The sequence below is a fragment of the Candoia aspera genome, chromosome 2, assembly GCF_035149785.1.
Source record: "Candoia aspera isolate rCanAsp1 chromosome 2, rCanAsp1.hap2, whole genome shotgun sequence".
Lineage (NCBI taxonomy): Eukaryota > Metazoa > Chordata > Lepidosauria > Squamata > Boidae > Candoia > Candoia aspera.
In genome coordinates, this window is record NC_086154.1 from 237,727,861 (window position 1) to 237,751,015 (window position 23,155).

Here is a 23,155-nt window from a genome sequence, read left to right on the forward strand (position 1 = left end):
ACTTGTTTCAAATGTGGGCAACTTCACATGAAAGAGGTAAGTTTCATTCTTTATTTTTAGTTGAAGAACACTGTTAATGCATATATACAGGCCTACACATGAAACAAATATAATAATTTTGTGACTTCTGGCCTATATTTGAACCTGAATGTGCAGGGGTTCCCCAAGGAAAGGAATACCTGGCATGCTGAACAGCTGTTTGGGGGCAAGTGGAGTGGAGCAATGCTGGTGTTTGCATCGTTGTGAGACCTGGAGGCATTAGAGGTGCCCAGCAGTATGTCTTCAGGATAGTGGTAGCGACATATGGCAGCATTGAATTTATTGAGTTTTTAAAAGTGCCGGCAGGCCACACAAGGGTGTTTAGTGGGGCTGCATGTGCCCCACAGGCTGTATATTATGCAAGCCTGCTCTAGAGTCATGATTGTTGTTAGAGGCCCAAGTGTGATTAGGGGTGTTTATTATAAGCTTCAATAGGTACACCAACTATGTTCAACCCTGGACACCCAATTACTTTAGTTTACACAGAGATAACTTTATCTTTAGATTACCGTAATGTGGCTACTCCTGTGCTGCAACTCATGCAGAATGTGACAGCCAGTTTTCTGAATGGAACACCTTGCCATATATATGACTTTTTTGAAACCATGTTTCCCTTAGAGGCTCCTCCATGTGTAGGGTCTGAGGAAATTGCCCTCCTTTGTGACTCTAAAATGCCCAGTTTGCATGACAACTGCAGTCTCTTTTCAGGGTTGCAGAAGGTCAGTTCAATTATTCAGCCACCTTAGCAGGAAGAAAACCTGTACTGAGGACCAGGCTAACTTTCCTGCACAACCTAAACTCAAACTTTAAATAACTGTTTAGTAAGTAAATATAGGAATACATTTTCTGTACATAAATGGGAAGAGTGGTATATTAACTGTGAACTAAGGAAAAATTAGTATTAACCTGTTTAATCTGTATTATTTGCAATGCTTTTGAATGAGAAGGCCACGTTATAATTTAAGAATGACGGTCTGAACCTAACAAGCATAAAGGGTTGCCAAGCTATAATATCTAATAATTTTTCATGGTAAACAGAGCTCTTTCCTGATCCTTCTGACCTTTTAACAAGTGGTTTAGAGATTATTGGATTATGGCAGCTAAAAAATTACAGGTGCAACCAATTAACCAAGCAGTGACATAATTGTGACTTCCAGTCTTTAACAAAGGAGGTTTTTTTTTTCCTAAAGGAAATGATGCTTTCCCATCAATGAGCTCAGTATGGCTGCTTATCAGTCTATCCTAAGAACTTCAAAAGCTCTATACTGATGCACTTCTCATAAAAAACGTTATTTTGCTAAACAATTATCCAACTGTGATGGTGGAATGCTTTGCTGTTCTTTAACCTGGAAAACATTAACTTAAACTATGATTTAACCAATTTGGTGATGGGGTTGTAGAAAATTTTGGTTGTAAAAAATCCAGACAACCACTAAAAGGCACGAAAGAAACTATTTTTGCTTTCATACCGAAGTCATCTAAATTCTGCAATCCAGGTATGATATGTCCACATTTGATCCAGTTCAGTGAAACCACAATTTTCCAGACCTCAATGCAGCAAACCAAATTCCATTGTAATTCAGGTCATTTATTATATAAATTAAGTCATTTGTATTGATATAGATACAATGGGTCTGAATATGCTCAAAATCAATACAGTAGAAGCAATCTATAACCATTCAGCCTTGGTAGGGTTGAGCTGCAACCTGTTCTTCCCGGTCCAGTTTCTCACAGCCTCCAGACACTGGGACAGAACCTTAACAGCTTCAACTTGGATGGCCAGGGGCAGAGGTGTATAACTGGGTATCACCAGCATTTTGATGCTACTTTACCCTGTACTGACCAATGACCTCACCTAGTAGCTTCATGTAAATATTGAAGAGGAGGAGGGAGAGTGGAGCCCTGAGAGAGTGGAGCCCTAAGCAGGGGCCTGGGTTTGACTGCTCCCCCCCAAACACTGACTGGAACTGGCCTCAGAGGAAAGAGGAGAACCACCACCACTAATAATAATAATAATAGTAGTAGTAGTAGTAACTGCAAGTTATAGGAATGTTCTCTCTCCAAGGCCTTAGAGCTTACTTCAAGTCAGAGAACAATAGCCTAAATGAACAAATAGTCTGATATATTGTAAGACCTTTCCTTATCTCACTTTTATTAAAATGCTTTTTCTACTCACTTACCTGAAAGCTAGTTTAACCAGAAGTTGTCTTTGGACAAACTTTTGGCTACAGTGAGTTTTTAAGTGCCAAGTCTAGCTTGCACTCTTTGGAGCTCTTCCACCTAATGGTTATTTTTTTGTATCCCAAATAATAATTAAAGCAGTTTCCGTGTTTAAATGTCTTTCCTTTGGGCTATCCAGCCATGCAGTGCCCATTTAAAGCAGTTTTAACCTGCCAGTATATCAGTGCTCCAAGCTTAGGCCTCATTAGCAGCAACTGGTCACTTTCAGATTTCCCAGGAATAATTACAAATAAAACTTTAAAGCATACAAAAGAAAAGGCATATGGTTTCTGGTCTGCCCAGATCTTATTTACTGCAAATCATTTACTGAAAATAGAATAGATCCTGCCCTTGAATTGCTGGGGGGCAAAAAAGTAAAGATGGTGCCTTAACTGTATGATTGAAGCTCCACTTTTTTTATGCATGCTAAATATAAAAAGGGGTGAGACTTCAATCATGTGATTGTGGCTGCCATCTTTACTTTTCTGCCAATAAGTCTGGAGATGAAGTTTCCCCTGCTATAGTTAAATAACAATAATGAAAAAGATAAAATTAGAAGCAAGTATGAAAGTGGCATCTAGGGACATTTCATGGAGGAATGTTCACATGACTAAGACTGGGGAAAGCACAAACCCTTGCTTGTATCCTGTTCTTTTCAATCGTAGAATAGAGCCTGTCCTGGTCCAGGCCAACTATGCACACACAGAGTTTCAGTTTACTGAACATTACCAAGGTTTTACAAGCAGCAGCAAGCAGCACACATGCTTCAGCACAGTTTACAAGCAACTTGCCTGCAAAGAGTTCAAGTCAGCAAACAGTAATGTAGTCAGGTCACAATTCAAGGTTCTAGGTGGTCGCAGATAGGTCATCAGCCAGTCTGGTATCAGAGTGTTGGAAGATGCACTGGTTTCAAGGCCACTGATGCAGAGTCAGGTAGGATTAACTGTTCCCAACAGAAGGTTGCTGGTTGGCGGTGTCACCCTTGTGCAGAGTCATTAACAGTGTTCTTAAACTAAAATGAATGAATGAAACTTGCCTCTTTAATGTGAAGTTGCCCAAATCTGAAATAATTTTTTAAAATAAATTGTGATCTCCCAGGGAACCCCTAGTGACCTCTCATGGAACCTCAAGTTCCACAGAAACCCTGTCCTAGAGTCATATTAAATATCCAGTGTAAAAAGCTAACAATAAAACTAAGGGATGAGGTAAGGAATGAAGCAGGTCTGAATGAGCACAAAATGCTTTGCTTCATAGTGCTAATTAAACAAAATCAAGAAGCTCAGCCCAGATGAACAAAAAATGCATCCTTAAAAGCTGCATACATCAGAGTACATACTGCTCTAGTGAAAGAGAAAGAAAGAAGATAAAATACTTGATAATTAAGTCACACACTACAATACCTTCGCTGAATCTTTCCATCTATACTATAAAATGAAACAATCAAGAGCATTGTAGTGATTTCCCTTCCATATGGTATTAACAACTGAACATGTAATAAGGATTACATATTTTGATCTTCCACTACACTAACTGCATTTTTACAGGTCAACTAAATATTCTTTTTTCCAGGTGACTAGACAAGTGCACATACAAATTTTTCTTAAAAGTACACCAGCTTTGCCAAGTAGCAGCAGGATGAAATACACTACTGTAACAATTGAATCTTTGTCTGAGGCCAAGACTATACCTATTAACATGCTTTGAAGCCAAGCCAATAAAAATCTCAGTGCTGGGATAGAGTTTTTACGCCTAAACAATCTGTGCTTGTGTTTAATATACTATAGTCTATTTTCAAGGCCCCGTCAATCATGCATTCTATATGAAGAACTTGGCTGATTTTCCTCAAGAATTTTAGCAAGGCGTAATTCATAATTCAAGGTATAAAATAAAGATACAGAAAATGTATAGTGAAAGGAGGAATCATGCCATTAAACTTATATTCATATACAAATATTCAAGTTTAGCTAACACCTGAACAAAATTTTTTTTCTTCCAAACATATTGAGAATAACATTTTGAAAAAGGAACTGCTGAAACAATGCACTATTTTAAGGGGAACTGACTCAACAATTAAAGAAGCAACACTGTCCCACTGGAAATCAATGTCTCTTCCCACCACCACCACTTTCAGGCCACTCTTACACCGCCAGATGTTCAGGAACAAAGGCTATTCAAGTTAATGTGTACCAGACGCTAGAGGGGAAGTGGATAGGTTTTGGAGGGTCAAGCAAACATTACAAGTACTTCATTTTCATAACGAAGCATGCTTCACTGAACAGTAAAACACAGGTGTTCTTTCTGTACGCCATCATCAAATCAAAACCATTAACAAATTCTGTGCTTAATTGTAGTATCATTAGGACCCACAGGAAAGATCCTTGAAGAACAAAAGGACAAAAGTAAGCTTTTGGGAAAGAGACCATATAGCTAAATATTTCAGATGAAGTACCTTAATTTTATTTGTCAATTGCACTTGTTCTTCACTCTTCTTCCAAAAAGCTGTTATTTGTGTGCAATTCCCTAGCTGTTTCTCACCTATGCAAATTTGGGACCCATGCCAACTTGCACTCATCTTTTGACTAGTTTCATGGAACACCAATTTCACAGAACACCAACATTCATTTCTCCAATGACTTGATAGAAAACATTACAATCAAATAAGTGCTGTGCACAAATGTGGCTGCAAAATCTGGCCATACGTTAAACACATTATACAGTTACAAAGGTAAAAATAATAGGTTGGATCTAAATTTAGACACATTAATGAACTGGCAGAAGGAGACCCTTACCTCTTTTCTTCCACATTAGCCTCTCCAGCCTAACGAGAATGTTGCACAAAAGGCCATGGGATCTACTAAATGTTCCTAGGACAGGTCAATCTACGGTAGAACTATAACTTGCAGCATCTCTAGCCATTAACAACACTTTCTGGGTCTGGGAGTCACATTGCATCAGAATCTGAAGACATATCAGTTTCTAGCCCATACGGAAGGCAGGACAGAACAGAAGGGCCAATCTCCGAAAATAGGGAAAATAACTTTTGGTGTGTTTAGTTCTGTTAACAGAAATTGCTTTCTGTTCTCTGTTTTAAGAAATCTTTTCCCCCATATAACAATCTATACCACTGCATTTTCTGACACAGTGCATAGTATTTCAAAGGGATGCTATAAGGAGAAATGAACAGTAAGTTTACTGGGATAAGTCTGGATCTAATCTTATTTCTCCTCCAAGTCATTCTACAATTTCAAGGTAACTATCACAACAATCAATTGACAGAGATTTACTCATCTTTTGTATAGAATTATTAAGAAAAGGGGTTGCAAACAAGGCTGATACTATTGCATTGCCCATATACAAACCTATACGGAAATCCCATTTGGAATGCATACAGTTCTGGATACTCAGTTCAAAACAGGAATCACCAAAAGCTTTTGGTGCTTTTTGAAAAGGGAAAAAGATTACAAGGAGACTATATTAGAAATTTATAAAAATATGCATGGGATGGAGAGAAGTTTTCCTCCATCTCTCAGAATACTAGAACTTTGAGTCAGCCAACAAAATTGGTCAGGTAAAAACATATCTTTACAAAACGCATTAGTTACAGAATTCATTGCTGATAGATGTAGTGACAGTCATTATCTACCTACCTAACTTTAAAATGGGATCTAACGTTTTCCTATTTATCACTGGCTATTGGTCATAAAGTCTGTGTTTGCTGGAAAATACTATTGACTTACATCTCCAGGATATCCTAGAAGTAACTGGCAAAATGTTGGTCTTGATCCAGTAGAGCTCATCCATATGTTGTTATTCCACAAACGGAAGGGCTCCTTTGGGGAAACCTCCCCCTCCCCCTCTTCAAAAAGACTTTCTATGCAACATAATAAAGTCTCCTTTGAATCCTGGAGATTTCATGGACATGTTCACGTAGTTTTCTTTTCAACAATTTGCGAAATGTTTTGCCACTGCCTTCTCCCAAAATTACTTTTGTCTTTTTGAACTTCCCACAGCATACAGAACTGCTATTCCAGAAGAATAGCTCTGTCCCCAGAACATGGATCAGAGTGATGGACTCCTTGTGTGATGTTGTGGTCTTTTGAATGGTGGTGGTGGTTTTTTTCCCAGGCTTTTTCCAGTAATTATTTGTGTTTAATCTTTTATTATTGTATTCTGTAAGCTGAACAAAATAGCAACAGCCTGGGTCAGCCTATAAATCCCATTAATGAATAAATACATGTCCAAACCACTATTAGATACACAGAACTATTTGCACAGTATAAACCCAGCTATAAAAGATCAATAGCTTTCCTTTGTTACCTAATAGAATTGGTGAAGTGAGCGGTGATCGAAACACAGACTGTTCAGTTATAGCACCTTGCATTTGAATGTTCTTCTAGTGCAGAATTTAGAGCTTTTCAGCACTACTTTTTAATCTCCCAAAGACATTTAGGAATTGCATTATTGAATGGCTGGTCAGTTGATCTTCACTGAAAATAAAATGCTGAAGGACTTACTTGAAACACTGAGAAAAAGAATTTAAAAGAGAAAAAAGATGGAGAGAATGTGTTTCAGAGAATCTGGAGCTTAAGTAACTCACTATCCTCTCTTTTTACTTACTCTAGTTGTGTGCTAATCTTTCCTCCCTTTTCTTTTGTCCATTTTATTTGTTAGCGCTTAACTGGGATTATCCCACAGCCCTGTATTTGCACAGTGACTACCAAAACAATATGGCCTTTAGCCCCTTGCTGCAGCTAATTGATTCTGAAGGACACAGAGGAAGCATGCCCCAGAACAGAGCCACTTCCAATAACAAAAGAAGGGAAAAAAACAGTTTAGTACAGAGTAAGCCTTAGTCTTCACAGTGGCTTGGGATCAGATAATGTAAAGTTTAAGAATTAATTAAATGTTACCATGAATTCCAAATAACAAGTCGCTTTCAGATTACCTTGCAGTTTAAACATACACAATGTAACAGGCACTGTCTAGTCAGAATATATGCCTCTTGGAGCAATGAAATACGCAATATTCTAAATGATCTGGAAACATTTCAGAGAAAAATATTATTTAAAGATGCAAAATAGGAAACCATTCTTCAAATATTCATAACCTTAGGAAGGTTTTTCCTTCTTAGAAAGAACGTTATATAATGTCCTGTTTTGACATTAAATATGGAATAATGGAATATAAAATATAAAAAGCTTTTACAGTTACTACTTCTGGTATTCAGTAGTTATACAATATTTTTTCAGTTTTTCCCATCTTGAATTATTGACCTGTTCCTTGACAATGTATTCCATGGAGCTTGGCATAATTAAATTAGCACTGAGCAATAACAATAGCCATACGCAGTAATAATGTTACGGTACTCTTTCACATTAGAAAAGAATGTGAATTTATAAAGAATTCTTTCAATTCTATTTTAAGATACCTTGCCCACTTGCTAAGAAAAAATAGTAAAACAAAAAAGTTTACAGGCAATTATAAGATGCATAGAAGTAGCGTCATTATTAGAATGACTTTGAGTACAGTCAGTGCTAAATGCTTTATTTTCAGAAGGGGACATATGCTTAAAAAAATGGTCATTAAGATGCAGCATGATTCCATCCTCAGATAAAATTTAGAACTGACTTGCTTTTGTTCAACTGAGCACAGCAGTTCTCTATTTCTTAGTGAACATGCATAAAATCACATCTCGCAACGCTTTTCACATGTTTGTTACTTTTCAGCAAGTTTGTTACTTTTCATGTGTTCCCTGATAACTAAAGACAAGTGTCTACATGTAAACAAAATCAGTCATAACTGCAAGCGACAATGGACTTCTAAGAACTCATCTAATCAGATTTATAGGAGTTTTCCATTGTGATATTTTGAATAAAATTAAAAACACAAATATATTATGCAGTATCGATTAATGCACCTGGAAAAAAGGAATATGCCAAAATGGGGCTCTGTCACACAAACTGTTTGCCTGCAAAGGATACGTCTATTTAAGGAACATGTCTGTATGCCATAACCTGCAACTGACTGATACTTTGCAGTGTTCCAGATAGGGAACCCATGGTGTCATGTTCGCCGTTTCAATGTCTTTGATACATCGTAACGTTTTGCATGTCATTAATGGGATGCGTGTTTCATCTCTCTGGGGAGGATGGGAACAGTTATCTTTTAGCTTTGCTTTGGAATGTATTTGTCTTATCTACTGCGCTCAAGGTTACTTTCCCAGGCTAGCAACTCTGACGATTGCTAGCACCTGTGCCGGGCGGGGCTGTTACGAGGGAGGCGGGATACGTTTGCACCAAGGGTTTAAGTTTGTATTTGGCGCGCTTTTGCTCATTCTCAGCTTTCTTTGTACTTGTCTTTAGTTCTCTAATAAATCAGATTTCATTTAGCAGCCTCTTGTGAGTCTGAGTATTTGGGCTAGGGCAATCCTTACACATGGCTAGCCATACCTTTTTGGTGCATATCCAAGTGACATATGTTTGTATATGCTTATTCTATAATTTACTTCAGGGATTTCCAACATCAAACTCACAGCTATGCCAGAAATTGAAGCACCTGACTCAAAGTACAAGACTCAGTCCATAGGTCACACTGAGCCATACTGTGGCTTGTTTCATTTTGGCTTAGTGCGTTGAACGAACCAACCAGCTGGCCTATTCAGTGAATCGTACTAAAGGAAACAGTGGCTTAAAGCGTTACACAAATTCCGTTTAATTTCCTAAAATCTCTGAAAAGCTGCAGCACGCTTAAAAAACAGGACAGCTACAAACATTTCACGTCACTTAACTGAGGCATTAATTGGCTTGAGATGTTTTCTTGAGATCTTTTTTGCCCATTTAATATAGTATCAGCCCTTGGCTTTGTGCCAGCACTGCTTCTTTCACCACCTACTGGATACTGGATATGCAAGTGAATAGCCAAGCTACTTAGAACAGTATCACAGGAGCTGTTGGAAAAGCCTCAAAGACTAACCCTTTACAGCAGCAAGCCAACCTGTAAAGGCTATCAGGGAACAAACTACTTGACATACTGCAGTTAAAACTACTATACCAGACTTTTTAAAATGTGACTGCTATAAAATACAAATCCTATAGACCCAATCATTTCTTGTTACTTGAATTACAACTGGAAAGGACCTAGTGGGTCTTACCAACAATGGATATCCTGTACTTAAAGTACTCCTAACAGATATCTAAGCACCTCTTTCAAAGTCTCAAAAGAAAAGAAATTCTGGCCAGCTGATTCCTCTGTTGAACAGTGTCTATTGTTGAAGGTTACACCTGAAAACCTAGTTTGTGAGTTCATCGGGGCAAGCATTCAGTTTGTAGAAAGAGGAACAGGCATGCATACAAATGACATAAAGCCAAGTCAATAAAACCTGTGAGGGAGGCACCAGTCAGTTTCTATAGGCTAATGCTACAGATAGAAATTTTGCCATTGCCCTTGACACATCTAAAAATTGGTAACTTAAAAGAAAAACAGTGATTTCCATCATGAGGAAAATTAAAACTCCCAATAACTGGGGTTATGAATTCTGATTGCCAATGTAAACATAGTGGGCATTTTAATAAGACATGAGGTACAGATTCAATCCCTATGCATGGACATATTCAGGTACAATTTTCATATGGAAGATCGCAAAATCTTCCAGTTGTCGCCTGATGGGTAATGTATCAACTTGGGTCACACAAAAAACATCCTAGGCAGAGCATGCGTGATCTTGAAAAAAATAGGGAGAGTCCAAGAAGGGGGGGGTAATTCTACTATAATAAAGATGGAAATTTTACCACTATCCATCTGAATATCCCAGACCCAGACCCTCTGCTTAAATTCTGCTAAGATTTTATTGGGGCTTAGGATAAATAAGGCTGATTTTGACAAACCACAATAGATCTTGGTCAATTTGACTTCACAAAGTGGATTCAAATCTATTGTTCAGGGTAAGATGAACCAAAGAGGTCTCCCAAAGGACTTGCTTTGCCCAAGACCTTATGCAGCATAATCTTGTGTGATCCTCAAAGAATGCAGACCAATTCTAATCAAGTTAGAGCACTAGAAGTTGAATGCAGGATGCATTCTATTGTTATAAAAAATCTAGATTGCATGGAATTCAAGGTTGAGATCTTCTTAAAGATACACAACTGAGTTCTATAAAGCAACATACTCAAAACTTTGGCCTTGAATAACTTAATTGCAGCTGGGACAAAATTATTCCCATGCCAAGTTGCAAACTTTGTAACAGCTAGAGATGCTTTTGGGGCCCTTATAGATAATTCCCTAACTTGGTTTCCCCAGCAGGTAGAAGATTGAAAAGAAATGCCTAAATATTTAAAGGATTTTATCTACTTGATCATTTTTCCATTGATCATCCCCCTAGTTGAGGGATTGGAGTACTTTCTAGAAAATACCTGAACTTTTGATTTTTTAGTAGTTTATTTCAAGACATTTTCTACTGCAGTAGGCTGATAACTCTCCAGGGCATCTACACAGCTCAACTTTAGATGTAAAGAGAATGGTTGCATCATTTGCATATAAAAGAATAGATATGGGGCAATGAGCAAGAGATTGTAGCTGAAAGTCTGGAGTGGCAAAATACTCAACAATATTGTTAATGTGGAGGTTAAACAATAAGGGGGTAAGTATGCACCCTTTCTTGATACCTTTACAGATGGAAATAGGCTCTATTTTCCTCGACCTGTGCAATAGTGCCTTGATGTAATTGTATGATTAATTTGAGGAGATGGCATTCAATCGTTGAGGCTGCTAATTTTCACCAGAGTTTATCTCGGGGTATAGAGTCAAAGGTCACAACATAAAGGGACCCATTTGGGAAATTATAATGTTTATCTGTTAGGTGGTACAAAACTATCCACTGATTCATCATACAGTGTTCAGACCTAAAACTGGCCTGCTCAGGTACTGTGATATTCTCAGAGTGCAACCAATCCAAAATTTTATGATATAAAAATTTGGCATACAATTTGCTAATTACTGAGAGAAGACTGGGCAATAATTAGTGGGGTTGCATCTATCTTCTTTTTTATATATTGGTATTGGAGTTAAGCCATTCTTAGGTAATACAGATTTATGGCAGTGGTTATAAAAGCAATTTGGCTGCAACATCTGTCACCCCGCTGATCACCAGGATTGATTCGGCTGATCTGGCTGGCTGTCTCCTTCCCTCCTCCCCGCCCCATGCATGTCTCTCCCAAAGCTGTGTGTTTGGTTGAAAGGACAACTATTCCAGAGAGGAGTGTACCCTTCTTCAGTCACGGATATATGGCAGTTGCACTCCCCTACTAGAACCTCCAAACAAGCTCACGGTCCATTAGTAGGAAAATGTAAGACAGGCAATCATTCTTTTGATTTGATGCTTTTTGATATTTTTGTTCTGGAGGGGTAAGTCTCATGTGAACCATACTGTACATTACTAGGCAGCTCTGGGGGACATCAAATTGGACAAGATGTTATCAACGTGAAAAATAGGATCCACTCTGTTCCTTCCCCACAGCAACTGAGTGTAGGTTCCAGCAAGCATATGAATCAAGAGCTCTTTACGAGAGATATTCAGAATGTGAATTAATTTTCAAAATTATCAATTAGTCTACTACAGATCTAACAAAAAGCTTGTTGTGACAACAAAATACCACATATTGTTGTAGCAATAAGCACATGGTTCATGTTTTGAAATAAACTGAAATAAAAAACATCTCAAAAGCATAGCTAGTGACTTCATACAAAGTAAAATGGGAAAAACACTGTCATGTTTTATAAATATAATCAGTGCACAAACATGGATGAGATGAACTATTCCCAAGCCAAACAAAGTGGGCTACATAGGATAACCGTTACTAACAAGATTAAATATATAGGGCTATCCCTTTTTTGTGTGTTTGTTTATGCTTTATTAAAGGTTGTAAGATGGAAATGGTGACTGGAAATTAACAGTGCAATTGGGCAATATGACAAGACCTTTTATAAAACAACCCAAATCCTTCCTTGCCACAATATATTGACATAGCCTTTATTAGCCATTTATGACTATTCAGACATTAATTCTCCTCTTCCTACCACTCCAAGCACACTTCTATATATGGGGACCCAGAATTATCCTGTGCATTTCACCATTTCTTCTCTACCTACCATATTACACTGAGCTGAGAAGTTAATTTTCAAACTGGGAAGTTCTGTAGTCATTTGAACACAAAAGGACACTTAACTCCAGATACTTACACTAACCAATCTCTAACACCTCCTGATCTTTGCAGTTTACAAAGGCTTGTTGTATTCCAATAATTCCCTTCATATTTTTCAAAAGAACAACATATAGGAGGAGGAAGGAGTATTAGGTATGTTCACCATCTTATTTATAAAAATAATAAAGGTGGGATAAAAATTACTTACATACATACATACATACATATCTAAATAAGATTGAAGCACACAGTATAAATCTCCATAGTCCATTCTGTTCATCTGTGTGAATTGTTTCAACTCAATAGGCAAATTGCTCTTCCACTGTTTATATCAATTACAGCCTGAGTGAATTTAGCTGTCAACAAGACATATCTGCAGAATATTTTCTCTCTGAAATTCCTGTACAGGGATTTCACTCCAAACAATATAGAATGTTGGGTGTGTGTGCTTTTTCTAAAACATAGATTAATCATTAGAAGAAACAGCCATTTCATAACTGTTATTTGAAACACATTTCATAGCTTAGTACAACGTATGTAAAATGTACCAAATACTCCTTTTCACGGGTCAGCAATTTTGGAAAGTGGTGATTTCTTCCCTACAGAATGTCCTGCAATAGTATAGGTCAGTGTAAATGGAAACTCTTCTAATGTGCTAGGATTTTGTTTGTTTTGCTTTATTTAAAGATCTAAAGACTGCAATAAGAGGCATAAAGTCTGGACAAACAAATCAGGACAGGAAGACTGCAGGAGATAATAAAGCAGAAATTATTGAGACCCTGTTATCAGTCACTAAAAACAATTGGAGACAAAAGGGTACTCTAGCCAAGAAACTACCTAGGAATTAACTCACCTATAAAGAACCAAGACCCAGGGGAGAAATGGGCATCAAACAAAATAAGCCAGTTATATGTTTTGTGAAACATCTGCATCTTGCTCCTACTGTACTCAATGAAGCACACATAAAAAAAAAACACAAAACTGTTAAGACACGTATCTGCACACATTTTATTGAATTCAGTCCATATTCTGAAACACATATATTAAGGGATCTTTCAATTTTGGCAACAGCATATCCTGGCAGATTTACCCAGCAAATCTAGTATACAACAGCTTATTTTGAAATTAATCACCTTATTCCTACATATTTACTGTATGATATACAGTAAATATATAAATCAATTTCTTTAGAGAGTTTTCCACAACAGACTGTTCTGTAAAAACACTACAAGTTTTTTTTTAAACATTAAAGCAGCTGTGCCCTTTACCAGGTTTGTATTATTCCTTCAGAAACCACTCAATCCTGGAAAAAAGAAATGACTGCTTTAATAATTTGAAAAGAGACGCTTCATATACACCAATAAATTTCTAAGCACCTCTTTTGAAGGTTTGTGGCATGTATAAATCAAAACCCTGAAATACATTACTGACTATGGGAGTAAATTGAGTTAATTAGGTGATGGAGAGCTCAAACTAAGGCTATTCTGTTTGGTGTGAATTAGAATGTTGGACTGAAATCAAGGTCTGACAATTAATTCAGTATAAAAAAGGGAGATGGGTAGTAAAGTCAAGTAACTTACAGGTTTCACTACATACGCAACCACGCAAGAGTTCAACACCAAGCACTTTCACACTATAGCTTGACAGAAGGTATACAGCTTTCCATTATAGATGAGAAGCCAATGAATATACTGAGATGAAGAAGGTAAGGAAGTCTTTCTTAAACAAACTGAAACCCTTAATCAGGGAAATGTTCAGGTAGATTGCCTCAGAATTTCTATGCTACAACGAAAGCATTTGATACAATCAAGGCCCTGGGTCATTATTTGGCCAAGAACTAATGTGAGAAAAATTGATATTTTAGTTTGAATGTTAAGTGTTATATCTTACAAGGCCTAGAGTTACGGGAAAAGGCTTGGAGCAAAATAGACTGCTTTTGCTTATTCTACACAAAGAAGTTCTTGTCCCACTTAGATTATTTCGTATCTTAGAATATTACGTACCAGTATCTCACGAAAAATGTTAATGCTGAAGGGGTACGACATGGGAAGAGCTGCCTTTGGTCTACATTTTTTGCCCAAAATCTACTTGCAACATCAAATAAAAAATGAACTTTGCCTTAATATCTAAAACACACATAGGTATATATTGATTATTTAAAATCAAAGTTGAGTCCAGCAATATTTCAACTAGGAAAATCTAAGCAAAGATTTTTCTCTTACAAAATCTTTTTACGAAAAAAAAAATGCAGGTTTTATATTATTTATCCTAGCATACTTAAATCTTTAAGTTTTGAAATAGTTTACTGTTTTATAGTGTTTAAGTTTTGCTGTAAACTGCTTTGAAAGGATTTTAATTTGAAAATATGAAATATAACAAATAAATTAGCTACTGTATTTTGTTTTAATATATAGTTATAAAGTTGGATTTATATTATGTTGCAAAATGTAAGAAGTGCAAGCAAAAATAATTAACTTTGCTATGGGAAAAATTTTGCTAGAGGCTCTACCCTTAGTGTGTTTGCTAAGCAATGTATTTGAACATGACAGTATGTTATTTTATTCAAATAATAAATATATACAAAAGCTGCAGCATTTGTTGGCTCAATTTCCCCCCCAAATACACCATCAGCAAATTAAATATAACTTAATTAGCTAATCACTGAATCTTAGCTTCATTTTTTACACAAAACTAAAATCCAAATTACAAAGGATCTAATGCAGTGATATTTTTTTTTAAAAAAATTGTCTTAGCTGCCCACTTAAACATTCTAACCACACGTAAAATACATAGTATAGTGTATACATCTCAACAAGAATACCACAAATGAAAAAGGTACAGAAAGGAGCAACCCAAATGATCAAAGTCATATGAGTAATGGCTATAAACTTTGGGTCTTTTTAGTTTACAAAAAAGGAAAGTAAAGAAAAACATGAAAGAGATAAATAAAATGATGCATGATATGGAAAAAATAGGAAAGCAGCCGTTTTTTCCCTAAAATGGGAAGTGAGAAGAAATAAAAGAAAATATTTATTTATACAAGACATGTTAGCCTGTAGAATCTGCTACCCAAAGTATGGCTAGTTCATAAGACTGACATTCCAAATGAAGTTAATCAGAAAAATCAACTTTCACTGAACTTGGCATGATGGATTCTGTGAGATAAGACAAGATACTGTATTCACTGCTTCTCTTGCTGAGAGGGGCCAAAAATTTATGTCATTCTAGAAAAACATTAATGGGAAACAAATTACTGGTTGTCATCTTGAGGAAATGAAGGGCAGCGGATCTAACTATATCTAGATAGTTATGTTATCTTGAAAGGTCAGCAGCATCAAGCAAAACCATTACAGTGGAGTATTTTTCCCCTATTTTCAATATCTAAAAAATATGTACACATTTAACAAGTTTTTATTTAAAAATCTGTAAGCGACTTTTGGAGATACTGAAGAAAGAGGTAACAATAATTTTTCAAAAGCTTCTTTATACCTTACTGCAATATGCAAATGAAAATAGCTTCTAATTAACCTGCTGCCTTAGTTTAATTAAAACAAATTCTCATCTACTATCAACTAAAGCTTATTATTAATTTGGTTTAATTATTATTAAAGCTTGGTTATGCCACAATTAATGATCATACGTTTACTGAACTTTATTTTCTTCTGCAGAGTGACTGTATAGCTTTACAATTATTATACTGAGAACTGTAAAAAAGATTGACCCTTTATTCTGCCATCTATGGCTAATCATCAGCATGCCTCTACTATTATATGCCTTAAGGTCTAAGACTATCATATCAACCATCAGTAAAATAAAAAAAAATTGAAAAATTTAAGAAGCCACTGGCTGTCCATAAATCCATGGCACTTGAGCTCCATCTACAGGTTAACAATTCAAGTAGAAGCTTTGATGGATGATTACTTAAAAAAAGAAGATTCTAATTTCATGTTCTAATAGTTTTGGGACACTTACAGCAACATTGTAAAGGTATATTTTATGAAATCCTACATTTGTTTTATGATTGAAAATATCTTAAGACCCCTACCACTAAAAGAAATGTGTGTGACAGGAAACAAAATTATCTTTGTCCCATTTTTTGAACTTGTAGTCCCTTATGGTCAATTGGATGGACATCACATATAAGTGGGATACCAAAAAAAGAGCTGGGTTTGAAACAGAATCTTAAAGAGAAAGAAATTATTTATTTTATAACAATTAATCTAAGCACGTTGACCAAAGGTTTTTATAGAATCAGAGGGATGGAAGTTACCCCGAAGGTCCAATCTCCTCACTCAATCTAGGATGCAACCAAAACATTCCAGACAAAAAGCCATTCAGTCTGTTTCTTTGCAGACTAGTATATAAAATTAATTACTCAAGTACTGCCTGTTTGAAGGTCAGATATTTTATATCAGGTAAAAAGCATGTTTCACTGTCTCAGTAGAATCACAATTCTCAGCAAAGAAGACTCATACGAACAGCACTAACTAAATGAGCAATTATTTTGCAACCGAACATAAAAATTAGAACAGAGTTGCTATAAATATAGTATTACTTTGCATATTAAGTCTTACTCCAAATAATGCATTTAAGTCCCAAAATTATCTTTGATGATTTAACTTTAAAACTTTTGGTAGCTATCAGATATTTGACAAAATGTTACCAGAACCTCCCACCAACTTTCTATCAACACTATGAATTGCTGCATGCTTTGATCAACAGAAATTTGAATTAGCTTTTCCAAAGCCATCTCCTGAAAACATGCCATATCACAAGGGTTCTGATTTTATCCTGAAATCAGATTTTTTTCTCAAATTCCCATTTCTGACAATTATTGAGTAGACTGCAACACTTTTTGTGTTTAAATTCTAAACACAGCAGATTCTGATGTCTTGCAAAATCACTTCTGCATTATTAGTTACTTTGTTATATCTATGATGAGCCCATAATGGATGAAACATTTCAGCAGTTATTTTATCCAAACCAGGGTTCATCACTACAGTAAGAACACCAAGGAAAGGTTGCCACATTAATATATTATATATATTTTAATATGATTACTCTAGAACTGAGTTAGGATACTTGTTTACTCTCCGCCACTCATATTGCTGTACAACTCCTTGCATTCCTTATCTCTGGTACGTTCCTAGAGTTGCAGGAAATTGTTCAGTACTGTAAGGATGGCCACAGGTTCTCTGCCCCTGCTTGTAGGGGTAATGTGAATGTTACAAATTTCAAAAATTCCAAGTGGACTCTTCATGGATTGTTAATGTAATCTAAAGAATAACCAAACACTTTTGCCAAATAGGACTCAGCGGGTAAATTAATACATGCCTAATTTCAGGCACTGTCTGTGAATCCTTGAAGCTGCAAATGCCATATATAAGTCTGGAAGTTTTATGTGTGGATTTGTAACATAAAGATAGATTCGTATTTATCGTTACAATGACTATTAGAAAAATAAAGGTTCTAACCATTAGAAGAAAAAATTTAATCTTACTAAGCAATAGGAATAGAACAGCTGTTAGTTTAAAATCACAACTTGTTGTTCAACAGAATCATTGTACATTCTCTTTCCCCAATATATAAAAAGTACCTTTTAGTTTGTCATTAGCAGACAAATGTAACATCAACTATGTAAATGCTGATACTTCAGGGTAGGTGATTCTTGGAAAATGGACAGGGTACCATGACCATATTGAAAATCTGAAAGTCGACCAGATAACATCCCTTGTCAATGGGCCAGGTTATGCGAAGGACCACCTTTTCCCAGTTACATCTACCTGACCCACCAGATCGAGGAGGCAGGGTATATTACAGGTCCTCCCCATTAAGGAGGTCCATCTAGTGGGAACGAGAAGAAGGGCCTTTTCCGTGGTGGCTCCCTCCCTGTGGAACATCATCCCCACAGAGATAAGATTGGCCCCCACTTTAATACTCTTCCGAAAGGCCCTGAAGACACAGTTTTGCCAGTGGGCCTGGGGCTCCCAGGTTGATGCGGACCCCATCAAGTGGTTTGTTTGAATGTATTGTTGCTGCCAGGGGGGTGGCGTGTAGTGGGTTTTGTATTTCGGCTTTTATTTTTGTAAGCCACCCGGAATCTCCATGAGTGAGTTGGGCAGCCATATAAATCTCTTTAATAAAAAATACTAAATAAATGTGAGGAGAGCATAAATATCTGCTTTACTTAACCCATGTAACACAATAACTCAAGCATAGCTCCTTTATCAACGCTGAAAGAGAATTAGCTAGAAGCAAAACCTCACAGTCATTATTTAGAAATAACATGTGTCCCTGGTTAAATAGTCAGATCTAAGTAGATCCTTAGCATTTCCATTAATATTAATTAATATTAAGTGCAATCCCTACATTTTACAAACTCAACAATATGATGTATCAACAGAATTAAAGAGTACAGAAGTTTAAGAGTTGCAGCTATGCACTGCTCTGAGGACTAGGCTGTATGCATGATTACTCAGGAAGAAAATACAAGGTTTTTTGTCTAGTTGACAACCATTCACTGCAAGAATGTAAATGTTTTTAATGGAACAGGTGCCAACAAGAGCAAACAATAGATTCTTACTGTTTACTTAATGTATATTCTTCTGAGTGAGACAAAGCCACTTAAATAAACAGAACACAATAATGATGAGACATTTATGACATGAAATGTTTTAAGTAAGTAAACTTTAGCCATTTATGAATATAAGAGCCTACATTAAGAATTATGATCACAATGGAAGAAAATGGCTTATGTCGTGGACTGTTTCTTCCAACCACATGCTATAAGGTTATTGGTATTTTTCAACACAGGGAGATGTGGGCAGGCTTGGTTGTTTGATATACACGTTAAGTCTGTACAAATGGCAACCACTACCTATGGCACTCAGTATCAGGTAAGCACAGTAAACTCATCTACAAAGCAAGAATCTTGCTCTGACACACCTAAGTCGCAGATGGTCCTACTGAACCTCCAATCAATGCACAAACTTTGTATACTGTACATATGATGGTAATGACAATGGGAATAACTAAATCAGCACATTCTGAAAGGGTTTTTTGTAATTATTATGGAAGTAAGTCAGACATTTGGCCCTGAGTTCAGTAAATAATGTAAGACCAAAAAACCAAAACAAAACATAGGTAACAAGGACCAGGCACACTTCTTTTGCCAAGGACTTCACCCTATTTCTAGACAGGTAGCTATGCTGCAGTCCTGTGGAATCTTACAGACTAACAAATTATCAAATGTTTAACACGGTACAAGACCGTGCTTTATTTTTATGTTCAATATTTATTTAAACACTTTTAAATGTATGGTTAGTAACAAAATGGACCTCTAAAACTAAGTATGAAAAGCTTAGAGCCAGTTTGGTTGAGTGGTTAAGGCAACGGGCTAGAAACCAGGCGACTGAGAGTTCTAGTCCCGCCTTAGGCGTGAAAGCTGGCTGGGTGACCTTGGGCCAGTCACTCTCTCTCAGCCCAACCCACCTCACAGGGTGGTTGTTGTGGGGAAAATAGGAGGAAGGAGTATTAGGTATGTTCGCTGCCTTGAGTTATTTATAAAAATAATAAAGGTGTGACAGAAAATAAAATAAATTAAAATTAAATTAAAATAACACTTCGTTTAAAATGCAGACTATAAAATATTTGAAAGGTTCCTTTAGGAACTTATCCTTTCAGTAAATTCAAGGTGTGCATTACTCACCTACGGCTACTCTTCTTCTGCGTTTGCTCTTCTTCAGTTACTTTTTTAACAGGTACATCAGTATTTTTCTTTAACTTCTGCATAATTCGTTTTTTCATTTGATACTTTTCTTCACTATCAAGACCATCATCTTCACCACAATATCCATCCTCTTCTTCCTGGACAGATTGTTAAGATATTCATACATTTAAGACATGACTCTTTCTCATGACCAATGTTTTAGAAAAGCACATTTCTAAAACAGTAAGGTATTTATAAAGATATGAAGGATCCCAAGAAATAAAAATTGGGCAACCCTCTTAAGGCTTTTTTCCTCTCAAATAATTAGGTTTAACCCTAAATGGAAAATGTTTTTGGAACAATTAACAAAACGCTTGAGACACTGTGTGTGTGTATCTCTCTCTCTCACACACACACACACACATTCTTGCTTTCTGAAAGTGACCTCTACAAACTTTGTCACAGCATGGCTTTCCTGCATAGTTCTTATCCTATGGCCAAGTAGCAATTGCAATCTCCTCCCCTCCAAAAGATGCAATTCTATCTCCAAGGAGCTATCATTTCCAAAAGAAATTAGGTTTATTTGCTTGTGGGCTCTCAAATGGCAAGGAATGTGGTAAGTGAGTTTGTTCTTTGAGATCCACAAAGAAGCTAAAAGAAAGTATTCTATATTTCTTCACTGGAAGTTAAAAATTCTAAATTTTAATTACATTGATAAATACTCATTATCTCTGTAAACCATATATGAATTCATACACCCAAGGACATTTTAAATTTTAATACACAAAATATTATTTCATGCACAAAGAAGTTATGCAAATATATTTTATCTCCTGAAGTATAATTAAAACACAAGTGCTGAGCGACTTGAAGTTCCTGGTCCTGGGAGGCCACTGAATTGGGGTAGCCCTGAGAAGCTTTGCTGACAGGTGCAGGTAGTAATTGCAGGTAGTCTCAAACAGCAATGTCTAAGTGGAGGCATGAACGGAGTCATTATAAGGAAATTCAAACACAGGCAAATGGTCTGGTCAATCATCTTGCTGGTAGTTTACACACCAAAGGAGGTATTTCTGTAAGTTAGCATTTCACCCTCTGACAGGTGAAGGTTTCTACCCAATAACTGAAATAGAAGTTTCTAAAAATGAGATGTGAATGATATGATTAGGCAATATCCACAATATAAGCAGACATATAGATACGCTACTTCAGAGGCAAAGGCACAGCCATGACAGGGAATGAAATGGGCCACCTTAGAGGACAACTACCACCAGAATGACACTGAAGCTTTTACATGAGGTAGTTCAGTTATAAAAGCCAAGGACTGTTGTTAGAAGCTGGGAACAATGATGCATGGCAAGAATAGATAGAGCCTTTACATCAGCTCCAATATGAGGCCAAAAATCAAAGAGGAAGAGATGGGTAATTTTAAATATTCCAAAATGCCCAGCTAGTTGGTTACACAGACTGAGCCACATACTTCCTGACTCAAAGAACATATAGCCAGAAACTGTGGTAAAAAAAATTTCTTCCCCAAAACAGTGGGAGATAGAAAAGGCCCCTGCCCCCAATTCATCTATCTGAGCCCAAAGACATGGATCCTGTTTTTGCTGAGTGCAGATTTAATCACTTGGAGAGGAAGTCTTCTTCCTGGCCCAGGAGTCACTGGGTGGATCAAATGGGTGGGGACAAAGTTTACTGGGCAAAGAATGGAAACTGGAGGATGTTTATTGGATAAGAAAAACTAGTTTGTAAAGCATCAGCCTCTTTGTTCTATGAGCTAGACATGCAACAGATAAGAAAATCAAAAAGAGAAAATAATTGTTTTCCCTAATCTCTCATTCCTGAGCCTGTGGGAAGTTTGCAAGCGTTCTAAATTCTTGTTGTCCATTCAGACCTCAAGAAGGTGTTCCAATCCGTCAAGATGGCACTGAACACTTTATTAAAAACATCAGAGTTTCTTTCAGTTGGAAGGAGTTGCCTGGAGAGGAACACATGGGGGAAAAAGTTGCCCTCAAACTCTGGAGTGGATTGTAAAAGTAGACTTCCCACTGTATTGGAGGGGGGAGGGTGAAATTGGGTGACAAAAGATGGACTGAGAACTTAATGCCTCTTTGAATCAAAGAAGGGCTTTCTGAGCACTGGAATCCCACTGAAAGGGATTCTCATTCTTGGCAAGATGAATCAGTAGGATGATCATGCAAGAAAACTAGGAACAAATTGTCAGCCCTTCCAGGTGAACCAGACAGGAAACACGACTAGATGAACTAATCCTACTTTATTGTTAGGCTACATTAACAGAATCTTGCAAGTCTGAAAGTACAAATCTCCTGCCCTCCCTACTCCCTATTTATTGCTTGAGCGGTCAGGGCAGGTCTTTCCTAAGTTTCTTCTTTAGACCATTACCCTCTCGTGGACTTCCTTTCCTTTTATCTGATCATTCCCAAGGCAGCATTTCTTCCCTGTTTTCTAAGATCACCCTCACATTCCATCACACAAATTTACAGTAAAAATTAGTAAATTTTTGGTATCTAGGGGCCTACAGCAAACTTGCAGGGGATAACACAGCAGTACCCAACGTCTGTCAGACACAGTGAGAACAATGAATCCATGAGTGCTGTGAAAAAATTACTGAGGGCACTGTGAACTGAGAAAGTCTAGGAACCTCTGCCCCAGAGGATGGGACTGATTCATTTACAACAGGCCAAATATGGTGTGTTTAGAGCATCTGCTTGCAAAATGCCCCCTTTTGCCATAAATACATGTTTCAGAAGGGCAATCTTAGCAGGGCACTCACATGAAAAGTATCCTAGTGGCAGATTTTCCACAATATCAACACAGGCCTTGTGTTTTTCTCAGAGAGATAGTAGTGCTCTATGGGTGGGAGATGGAGGGAAAACTATAGTGGCATCTTCCATTACTATACTCTGCATGAAATCAAGTCTTCCATCAGTACCCAAATAGACTTGGATTCATGTGGTGTCTTTGTGGTGCC

At 36.9% G+C, this 23,155-nt stretch overlaps 1 protein-coding gene across 2 annotated transcripts in view; it reads right to left on the bottom strand.

The window, feature by feature from the left end:
• Positions 1–23,155, bottom strand: part of CWC27 (CWC27 spliceosome associated cyclophilin) — a 112,982-nt gene that overhangs the window by 78,512 nt on the left and 11,315 nt on the right. For both annotated transcript variants that reach the window (XM_063295603.1, XM_063295604.1), the window contains exon 10: positions 20,164–20,321. In XM_063295603.1, coding sequence (XP_063151673.1) covers positions 20,164–20,321 — 158 coding nt within the window. The remainder of the gene's footprint in view (positions 1–20,163; positions 20,322–23,155) is intronic.